The sequence below is a fragment of the Nerophis ophidion genome, linkage group LG11, assembly GCF_033978795.1.
Source record: "Nerophis ophidion isolate RoL-2023_Sa linkage group LG11, RoL_Noph_v1.0, whole genome shotgun sequence".
NCBI lineage: Eukaryota > Metazoa > Chordata > Actinopteri > Syngnathiformes > Syngnathidae > Nerophis > Nerophis ophidion.
In genome coordinates, this window is record NC_084621.1 from 1,288,643 (window position 1) to 1,300,680 (window position 12,038).

General features: G+C 39.0%; 1 protein-coding gene across 3 annotated transcripts in view; it reads right to left on the minus strand.

Moving 5' to 3' along the window:
* si:ch73-22o12.1 (nectin-2) overlaps positions 1 to 12,038 on the minus strand; it is a 359,691-nt gene that overhangs the window by 190,338 nt on the left and 157,315 nt on the right. For all 3 annotated transcript variants that reach the window (XM_061914808.1, XM_061914807.1, XM_061914806.1), the window contains exons 4-5: positions 3,151 to 3,444; positions 2,911 to 3,028 (exon numbers count right to left, since the gene is read on the minus strand). In XM_061914808.1, the coding sequence (XP_061770792.1) occupies positions 2,911 to 3,028; positions 3,151 to 3,444 (412 nt within the window). The remainder of the gene's footprint in view (positions 1 to 2,910; positions 3,029 to 3,150; positions 3,445 to 12,038) is intronic.

Below are 12,038 nucleotides of genomic sequence, written 5' to 3' on the forward strand. Positions count from 1 at the left end.
GAATGACGATAAAGGAAGTCTAAGTCTCTAAGTATATTTACATATTTATGCGCACATGTATATAATGTGTACGTCATGGGTGGCCAAACTTTGACTGCAGGCGAGCTACTTTTCAATTGACAAAGTCGAGGGGATCTACTTCATTCTTATATACACGTTTTTGTTAACAAGTTAAAGGTGTTTAATAATAATACAAGCATGTTTAACACGTATAGATTCCTTTCTTTCATGAAGACAAGAATATAAGTTGGAGTATTACCTGATTCTGATGACTTGCATTGATTGGAATCAGACAGTAGTGCTTATAACGTCCACATTTTCAAATGGATGAGAAAAAAAGTCCTCCTTTCTGTCCAATACCACATGAAAGTGGTCGGTTTTTGGCACCTTATTTGTCCAACTGGCATTCTCGTTTTGAAACACTTTACAAGAAATACAACTATGTGCACGCCAGTTTCTTTCAGACTCTTATTTTTTCAGCGCAGGCAGGATGAAGCAGTGCTTTTATTGTGAAGACAGGAACTGTGCAGTCGGTCTTTAGCGTTGTGCCGGCAGGTAAGATGCGAGAGTCTGTTGAAATAAAGTGTTTCTCGCCTTCCCCTCGATCAACCAGTGTTATCTCTCAGTGGCCTAGTGGTTAGTGTCCGCCCTGAGATGGGTAGGTTGTGAGTTCAAACCCCGGCCGAGTCATACCAAAGACTATAAAAATGGGACCCTTTACCTCCCTGCTTGGCACTCAGCATCAAGGGTTGGAATTGGGGGTTCAATCACCAAAAATAATTCCCGGGCGCGGCACCGCTGCTGCTCACTGCTCCCCTCACCTCCCAGGGGGTGATCAAGGGTGATGGGTCAAATGCAGAGGACAAGTCATTGGTACTTTAACTTTAACTAACTTAACTCAGAAGATCTTTGGGTGCCGAGAATGTCAATCAAATGACGAAAGTGACGTCTTAGTGAAGATTGATGATCACTAATTTTTAGGTCTATTTTTTTATTGCCAGGCTGGCGATCGACTGGTAGCCCGCGATCGACGTAATGGGCACCCCTGGTGTACGTTAAGAAAATACACTAACATAATCAGTATTGTGTCCTTTTCTAAATAGTCAATATTCTAGGAAAATAAATATATACATGAATATAAATAATAGGGCTGCGAATCTTTGGGTGTCCCACGATTCGATTCAATATCAATTCTTGGGGTCGCGATTCGATTATATATCGATTTTTTCGATTCAACGCAATTCTCGATTCAAAAACGATATTTTTCCGATTGAAAAGGATTGTGTATTGATTCAATACATAGATTTCAGCAGGATCTACCCCAGTCTGCTCACATGCTAGCAGAGTAGTAGATTTAAAAAAAAAAAGCTTTTATAATTGTAAAGGACAATGTTTTATCAACTGATTGCAATAATGTAAATTTGTTTGAACTATTAAAGGAACCAAAAATATGAGTTATTTTATCTTTGTGAAAACATTGGACACAGTGTGTTGTCCAGCTTATGAGATGCCATGCAAGTGTAAGCCACTGTGACACTATTGTTCTTTGGTTTGTTTTTTTATAAATGTCTAATAATTTCTAATCACTGCTATGCTGAAATGATAACTAATATTGATACTGTTGTTGATAATATTCACTACTTTTGTTTTGTTCTGTGTGGTGTTTGTGTCTCCTCTCAATTGTTCTGTTTATTGCAGTTCTGAGTGTTGCTGGCTCAGTTTTGGTTTTAGAAATGGATTGTATTGTTATGGTATTGCTGTGTAGTGGTTTGTTGGATTGATAAAAAAATAAAAATAAACACTGAAAAAAAAAAAAATAGAAATGCTGGTCAAAGATCATTTAAATGACAGGTGTGCTCTGCTCTTTTTAAGAAACGACTGCAAAATTTGCAGGTGAAAGACCCTACAGCCAAAACCAACATACAAAAAAAATAGGAGTCAAAGATCTTTTCTTTGATAAGATGCTCTTTTTAAAGACCCAGCGTGGAAACGCTCACCAAAGATCCTCTAAATTACAGGAGCACTCTGCTGTTTTTGAAGACCTCCTTCGAATGCTAGTCAAAGATCCTCTTTATGACACATGTGCTTGGCTCTTTTTAGGAATATACTGCCAAAAAATGGTCATTTATATGATGGTCCTTTTTCTTTTTTTTTTCTTTGTCATGAAAAAGGGACGTTTTTGTCATGAAAAAGGGAGGTTTTTGTGGTTGGTGCACTAATTGTAAGTGTGTATTGTGTTTTTTATGTTGATTTAATTAAAAAATAAAAAATAGGTTTGTTTTTTTTAAATAAAAATTAATTTAAAAAAATTAAGATTTACTGTGTAATTGCCAAGATCAGTATATTAAGTATCTGCAACAGAAAGTTAGTCCAAGATCCTCTTAATGACACATGTGCTTGGCTCTTTTTAGGATTATACTGCTAAAAAAGGTCAAAAAATAGAAAGGCTGAATAATCTCTTTTTTCAAAAATGAGAATTGATTCTGAATCGCACAACGTATTCGATTTGATTCGTATTCGAGACGATTTTTTCCCACATCCCTGATGAATATAAATATGTTGGGGACTGATTGTGGCTCCGCGTTCAATACTTTCATTTTTCTATTTCCGTCCCTTTCGATGATTTCACTGTCACATTTATGTTAGCGGCTGAAAAAGACCGTTAGCGCAGGAACAGGACTGGTGCCACATGGCGTCTGTCATCATGCGAGGGTTAAACCTCAAGTCACGGAGTCCATTATGAGAAATGAAGTGGTTATTTCCGTAATGGGAGCACAGAGCTGCAGCGGTAATAATAAAAAGAGCTGATTACAGCATAGCGGTGTGCTGATTGCAGACTTGGAGATGAAGGGTGAGGAGAAAAGGGAACAAAAGGGACAGCAAAAAGAACGCTGACATGACGGTACTCACGCCTTCCATTGGACGGTTGTCGGAACCGGGTTCCCAGTAGCCTGGCAGGTAAGCAGCACATTTGTACGACCCACGTACCAATTATTGTCATAACCCACTATAGTCACCTGGGGCGCAACTGGGAAGGAGAACGACAGGAAGGAGGAGGAAGAACAGCATAATACAAGCATTCAATGAATCCTTCCGGGCCAAAAGTCGCTGGAAGCAGCAGCACAATGAAGTCATCCAATCAAGTCTTACATTGAACTTTAAGTTTCATCTGGAAGCTCTCCGGCGTGGCCTGGGTCCGATGTGACACCACGCAGCTGATGTCTTTACCGTTGTCCTCCGCCGTGGGAACCATGCGGTACTCGCTGCTGATGGACACCGTGTTGTCGGTGCCCGGCTTGGACGTGGTGCTGTCGTTGCCGTTGGCGGCGGAAACCCAGCGGATCTGCGCTTCGGGGCGGCCGTTGAGAGACTCGCAGCGAGCCACGACCATGGACTTGGTGGCCGCTTCCACGGTTATGGTGGTGGCCGAGTTCTGGGGTTTGGCTGGTGAATAAAATGGGTGTTGGAATGCAGGAAATAGCAATAATGCAGGCAAGGAAAATAGGAGTTGGGAAATGGTGTTAGATGTAAATATAAACAGAATTGCAAATCATTTTCAAGCCATATTCAGTTGAATATGCTACAAAGACAACATATTTGATGTTCAAACTCATAAACTTTTTTTTGTTGTTGCAAATAATCATTAACTTTAGAATTTGATGCCAGCAACACGTGACAAAGAGGTAGGGAAAAGTGGCAATAAATACTGATAAAGTGGAGGAATGCTCATCAAACACTTATTTGGAACATCCCCCAGGTGTGCAGGCTAATTGGGAACAGGTGGGTGCCATGATTGGCTATAAAAACAGCTTCCCAAAAAATGCTCAGTCTTTCACAAGAAAAGATGGGGCGAGGTACACCCCTTTGTCCACAACTGCGTGAGCAAATAGTCAAACAGTTTAAGAACAACCTTTCTCAAAGTGACATTGCAAAAAATTTAGGGATTTCAACATCTACGCTCCATAATATCATCAAAAGGTTCAGAGAATCTGGAGAAATCACTCCACGTAAGCGGCATGGCCGGAAACCAACATTGAATGACCGTGACGTTCGATTCCTTAGACGGCACTGTATCAAAAATCTCTAAACGATATCACCACATTAGCACAGGAACACTTCAGAAAGCCACTGTCACAAAATACAGTTTGTCGCTACATCTGTAAGTGCAAGTTAAAGCTCTACTATGCAAAGCGAAAGCCATTTATCAACAACATCCAGAAAAGCCGCCGGCTTCTCTGGCCCCGAGATCATCTAAGATGGACTGATGCAAAGTGGAAAAGTGTTCTGTGGTCTGACGAGTCCACATTTCAAATTGTTCTTATAAATATTTGACATTGTGTCATCCGGACCAAAGGGGAAGCGAACCATCCAGACTGTTAGACGCAAAGTGTAAAAGCCAGCATGTGTGATGGTATGGGGGTGTATTAGTGCCCAAGGCATGGGTAACTTACACATGTGTGATGGTATGGGGGTGTATTAGTGAACAAGACATGGGTAACTTACACATGTGTGATGGTATGGGGGTGTATTAGTGAACAAGACATGGGTAACTTACACATGTGTGATGGTATGGGGGTGTATTAGTGCCCAAGGCATGGGTAACTTACACATGTGTGATGGTATGGGGGTGTATTAGTGAACAAGACATGGGTAACTTACACATGTGTGATGGTATGGGGGTGTATTAGTGAACAAGACATGGGTAACTTACACATGTGTGATGGTATGGGGGTGTATTAGTGAACAAGACATGGGTAACTTACACATGTGTGATGGTATGGGGGTGTATTAGTGAACAAGACATGGGTAACTTACACATGTGTGATGGTATGGGGGTGTATTAGTGAACAAGACATGGGTAACTTACACATGTGTGATGGTATGGGGGTGCATTAGTGCCCAAGACATGGGTAACTTACACATGTGTGATGGTATGGGGGTGTATTAGTGAACAAGACATGGGTAACTTACACATGTGTGATGGTATGGGGGTGTATTAGTGAACAAGACATGGGTAACTTACACATGTGTGATGGTATGGGGGTGTATTAGTGAACAAGACATGGGTAACTTACACATGTGTGATGGTATGGGGGTGTATTAGTGCCCAAGACATGGGTAACTTACACATCTGTGAAGGCACCATTAATGCTGAAAGGTACATACAGGTTTTGGAACAACATATGCTGCCATCTAAGCACGGCCTTTTTCATGGACGCCCCTGCTTATTTCAGCAAGACAATGCCAAGCCACATTCAGCACGTGTTACAACAGCGTAGCTTTGTAAAAAAAAAAGTGCGGGTACTTTCCTGGCCCGCCTGCAGTCCAGACCTGTCTCCCATCGAAAATGTGTGGCGCATTATGAAGCGTAAAATAGGACAGCAGAGACCCCGGACTTTTGAACGACTGAAGCTCTACATAAAACAAGAATGGGAAAGAATTCCACTTTCTAAGCTTCAACAATTAGTTTACTCAGTTCCCAAACGTTTATTGAGTGTTGTTAAAAGAAAAGGTGATGTAACACAGTGGTGAACATGCCCTTTCCCAACTACTTTGGCACGTGTTGCAGCCATGAAATTCTAAGTTAATTATTATTTGCAAAAAATCAATCAATTGAATATGGGTTTAAAATGATTTGCAAATCATTGTATTGCGTTTTTATTTACATCTAACACAATTTCCCAACCCAGTTGGAAACGGGGTTTGTATGATGCACATCATTTACCCATAATCCCACTCTCCCTCATGTCTGCTCTCCCCAGAGACTGCATGGATAAACAATCACTAACAGAGCAAACACACCTTCTCCACTCTCCCACCTGTTTTTAATTATTTCCCTTGCAGTCCCAAGTGCCCAACATCGACAAACAATATCTCCTTATAAAAGAAGAGGGCTGATTGACTTGTTGGTGGAGGCAGAATAATGCTGTGGGGCAGCATCCCAATTAGTGTTTGTCATCCCAGAAACAATCTCAATGAATGCAGATATTTAGCCCCAGAGTCTGCTCCCAATCTGCATCCTCCAAGATGGCAACTCTCGGCCGCCCGGGAGCAGTACAGAGACTTCCTAACAAATTGTGTCCTGCCAACACTCTTAACCTCAACAAAACCTAACACTTGCAAGGTCGTGTTTGGGCTGAAGTGTTTGAAACAACAAAGTTGGCCAAGATCGATGCAGAGTGTGACCACCAAGGTGAGGAGGTGGTGACGGATGGTGGTGCCAGTATATGGGTCTGATGGACCCAACATCATCATCATCATCATCATCATCTCCAAAACCCAAAACCAGTGGAGTTGCCACGTTGTGTAATTCGTAAATAAAAACAAAATTCAATGATTTGCAAATCCTTTTCAACTTCTATCCAATTGAATAAACTGCAAAGACAAGATACTTAATGTTTGAACTGACAAACTTTTAGCACAGGGGCATTTTTACCACTGTGTTACATCACCTTTCCTTTTATAAAACACTCAATAAACATTTGGGAACTGAGGACACCAATTTTTGAAGCTTTTCAGGTGGAATTCTTTCCCATTCTTGCTTGATGTACAACTTAAGTTGTTCAACAGTCCGGGGTCTCCGCTGTCGTATTTTAGGCTTCATGATGCGCCACACATTTTCAATGGGAGACAGGTCTGGACTACAGGCAGGCCAGTCTGGTACCCGCACTGTTTTACTATGAAGCAACGCTGTTGTAACACGTGGCTTGGCATTGTCTTGCTGAAATAAGCAGGGGCGTCCATGATACTATTGTTTGGATGACAACATATGTTGTTCCAAAAGCTGTATGTACCTTTCAGCATTAATGGTGCCTTCACAGATGTGTAAGTTACTCATGCCTTGGCCACTAATGCACCCCCATACCATCAAAGATGGTATGGGGGTGCATAGCTCAGGTGGTAGACCGGCCGTGCCAGCAACTTGAGGGTTGCATGTTAGATCCCCGCTTCCGCCATCCTAGTCACTGCCGTTGTGTCCTTGGGCAAGACACTTTACCCACCTGCTCCCAGTGCCACCCACACTGCTTTAAATGTAACTTAGATATTGGGTTTCACTATGTAAAGCGCTTTGAGTCACTAGAGAAAAAGGGCTATACAAATAGAATTTACTTCACAGATGCTGGCTTTTCAACTTTGCACCTATAACAATCCAGATGGTTCTTTTCCTCTTTGTTCCGGAGGACACCACGTCCACAGTTTCCAAAAACAATTTGAAATGTGGACTCTTCAGACCACAGAACTTTTCCACTTTGCATCAGTCCATCTTAGATGATCTGAGGCCCAGCAAACCTGTTGTTGATACAGTAAATTGCTTTTGCTTTGCATTGTAGACTTTTAACTTTCACTTACAGATGTAGCGATAAACTGTAGTTACTCACAGCGGTTTTCTGAAGTTTTCCTGAGCCCATGTGGTGATATCCTTTACACACAGAGGTCGCTTTTTGATGCAGCACCGCCTGAGGGATCGAAGGTCCGTAATATCCTCACTTACATGCAGTGATTTCTCCAGATTCTCTGAACCTTTTGATGATATTAACGGGCCGGAGATGGTAAATTCCCCAAACTCCATGCAATAACTCGTTGACAAATGTTGTTCGTAAACTGTTGGAAAATTTGCTCACGCATTTATTCACAGAGTGGTGACCCTCGGCCAATCTTTGTTAGTGAACGACATAGCATTTCATGGAAGCTGCTTTTATACCCAATCATGGCACCCACCTGTTCCCAATTGGTCTTTTCACCAGTGGGATGTGCCAAATAAGTGTTTGATGAGCATTCCTCAACTTTTTTGCCACTTGTGCCAGCTTTTTTAAAAATCAAATTCCAAATGAGCTGATATTTGCACAAATTAAAGTTTTCCAGTTCAAACGTTAAGTATCTAGTCTTATATTCAATTGAATATAAGTTGAAAAGGATTTGCAAATTATTATATCCTGTTTTTATTCACGGTTTACACAATATGCCAACCTCACTGGTTTTGGGTTTTGTAAACAAGTTCCATAACATTATTTGTCAACAATTCCTCATAAGTCTTTATGGTCTGGCTACAGTGTATTGAAAGAGTGTTGCGGAAATTTGGATGATTTTAAAGTGTTTTTTGTAAGCCCAATGACTCACACCATTTAGAGTGTATGCTAATGAGCTGTCTGTCAAGGCCTGTCTCAGATAGTGCGTGCATGACTGGGAGAACTGCTATTGTGCACTGTAACCACTTTCTGCATATAGACTGTAATTCTGTGCTTGCCCAACATAATAGATCAGGCCTGGGCAATTATTTTGCACAGAGGGCCAGATTTAGATTAAAAAAAGTGTGTCTGAGGGGCCAGTATATCTATTTTTAGGAACACTGATACAAAACCTCACAATAATGATTGAAAGCTCTAAACATTATGACAGACCGCCTTAAAAAACGGAATGGAATTTGACATTTTTTTACTAAAAGAGACACTCAAAATGTACATGACAATAAATAATGTGGTATTTACAATAATAACTATAACGGATAAAACACTGAATATCGACAACATATTTCACAATCAAACGAAACACAACAAAAATGCAACAAACAGTGAAATATAAACGCGAAGGGTAAACAACAACCCCCACCTCCAATCTGAGATATCTCATAGTGACCAAAGTAACTAAATAGATGGCTGTAGTAACTAATTAGATGACCATAGTAACTAAATAGATGACTGTAGTAACTAATTAGATGACCATAGTAACTAAATAGATGACTGTAGTAACTAATTAGATGACCATAGTAACTAATTAGATGACCATAGTAACTAGAATATCATGCAGATTCCAAGCAGGGAAAGACTTAGTATAGTTGAAGACTTACGGTCATTAGAAAACATCTCATGGCAGGTGTACTTTCCATCTTAAAGATCTAAAACAATTATTTGGGGAACGTGGCCCCCGGCCCTTAATTTGCCCAGGTCTGTAATAGACGCTAGGGGTGTAACGATTAATCACTATGTTTACATTCCTTGGATTCAACTACAGCGAACAGTGCTCAGCAAATTCGCCTTCCGGAAGATAGGTATGCAACATTGTTCTGAAAGGAAATCGATCAATTTTATCGATAATAGAAAAAGGAAAACATTCAATTTAAGAACAGCAGACTTTATATGAAGTTTACCAATTGTATTGATAAAGACGTTAAATATGATCCAACTTTCAGCTACAGCACTATTGCAAAAGTCACAATACAACAACAAAGCCACAATACAACAACAAAGTCACAACACAACGTTCAGCCACAAAAAACGCGACGGAAGTAACAGCGCAACAGGTTACGACGACGGACCAACTTCCTGAACAAAGTATATTAGTGGTGCAACGGTTCGAAGAACTTGTCGACAATAAAAATTTATCGCCAATAAATTTCGAGACGTTATCACTTCCGGAGGCACGCGAGTCAGTACCGCCACTTGCATCAACATCGCTGGGAAAAAATATAAGAAGTGTGCAACTATTTCCTCCTATTTTTGTTAAAACTATGAATATGTTGCCTATTTTGCAAAGCAGATCTTGTTTTTATAATATATGTGATACAAGAGCATCAAGAGTGGAAGAATGTCTGACATCTGGAGGATTAGATCTCAAAATCGGTAAGATTGTTGACTTGTGCCTTGCTAGCGTGTGAGACAAATTTGTCGTAAAAAATAGATTACAACATAGTTTTTGCTAAAGTCCGCCAGCTAAACTTATCTAAATCAATCCAAGTAGTTTTCAAGCAGCATCAATTTGCAATTCACTGGAAAAAGGCACAATAACAAATGTCAATCGCATGTGCACACGCACAAACACACACTAAACATTAAGCACCAATGCGGTGGAATCATAAAGGTAAGCAGACGATCTATAAGCTAGCTAAAAGGTTAAGAACTAATCAATAATACAATTATATGCATTGAGTTTATTAGAGCAGCGGTTCTCAACCGTTTTTCAGTGATTACCATGAATTGATTAACGTGGACCCCGACTTTAACAGGATGAAAAACTTATTGGGGTGTTACCATTTAGTGGTCAATTGTACGGAATATGTACTGTACTGTGCAATCTACTAATAAAATAATCAATCAATCAATATACCCACTGTGAACATGTTTGCAATTCAAGTAGCCCCTAAACCGAGCAAAGAGATAAGTAAGTAAAATACAGCACTATGTCATCAGTTTCTGATTTATTAAATTGTATAACAGTGCAAAATATTGCTCATTTGTAGTGGTCTTTCTTCAACTATTTGGAAAAAACATGACAAAAATAGGTAAAAACTTGTTGAAAAAAAAAGTGATTTGATTCTAAATAAATATTTCTCCACATAGAAGTAATCATCAACTTAAAGTGCCCTCTTTGGGGATTGTAATAGAGATCCATCTGGATTCATCAACTTACTTCTAAACATTTCTTCACAAAAAAGAAATCTTTACAATATATATAAAATTTATAGAATATGTCCACAAAAAATCTAGCTGTCAACACTGAATATTGAATTGTTGTATTTTTTTTTCACATTTTTTGAACTTACTTTATTTTGTTGAAGTATTATTCAATTAATATATTTATAAAGAACTTTTGAATTGTTGCTATTTTTAGAATATTTTTTAAAAATCTCACGTACCCCTTGGCATACCTTCAAGTCCCCCCAGGGGTACGCGTACCCCCATTTGAGAACCACTGTATTAGAGTGCTAAAATTGCCAGAATATAATCAATAAGACATCAGTGTGCAGCTTTTTAAACACACAAAATGTTTGTTTGTTTTGTGAGCAAGTTAGATTTGTTGTTATTGCTATTGTCCGTTTTTACATAAAAATATACTTACATATAAACATATATATTTAATATATACTATATTATTTCTATGTTAAAAAACAACAATCAGGTAAATCAACTGTTAATTAAACCTGTACAGATGTTGGTTGCACTGTATTTTTGATATTATAATTGTATTATTTTATGTAGATCTTCGGTTAAAATGCCGTTGACAGTACTTTTATTATTTCTGAATACTGAAAATGAGAGCACACAGGTTTCCTCTTGCTAATACAACCTAAAGTGTTGGTTGCACTTTATTCAAAATGAATGTGAATACATTGGTCATTAATTGTTGTTTGCTTGCTTTGTAACCATAATTATGTATAATTATGTATAATTGTGATAAAACACCCAACTGCTTTACAAGAAAAAACAGGAATATAGGAAACTTTATATGCAGTGTTTTGTATCCAGTAATTATTTCACAGTCACACTGCTTGATTTTTTTTGCTAAAAAGTTACTAATAGCTTGTTTTAAAATGTCTGACAATCTTTCACATTCTGTTTTGGAAATGACATGAATGATTGTTCCACTGTTTAATAAATACACTTTTGGTCAATTGACTTAGTTGTGATTTCCCTCTCTGCATGAAAGTTTAAAAGTAGCATATATTAATGCAGTATGAAGAAGAATGTTTGAATGTAGACACATAGAATCATCATACTGCTGTCATTATATGTATCAAGTGTTCATTCAAGGCTAAGGCAAAATATCGAGATATATATCTTATATCGCGATATGGCCTAAAATATATCTAGATATTTTAAAAAAGGCCATATCGCCCAGCCCTAAAACAAAGTAACATTAAAGGCCTACTGAAATGAGATTTTCTTATTTAAACGGGGATAGCAGGTCCATTCTATGTGTCATAAAATTCACGATATTGCCATATTTTTGCTGAAAGGATTTAGTAGAGAACATCCACGATAAAGTTGGCAACTTTTGGTCGCTAATAAAAAAGCCTTGCCTGTACAGGAAGTAGCAGACGATGTGTGCGTGATGTCACGGGTTGTGGAGCTCCTCACATCTGAACATTGTTTACAATCATAGCCACCAGCAGGGAGAGCAATTTGGACCGAGAAAGCGACAATTTCCCCATTAGTTTTAGCGAGAATGAAAGATTTGTGGATAAGGAAAGTGAGAGTGAAGGACTAGAGAAAAAAAAAGGCGAGGGCAGTGGGAGCTATTCAGATGTTATTAGACACATTTAT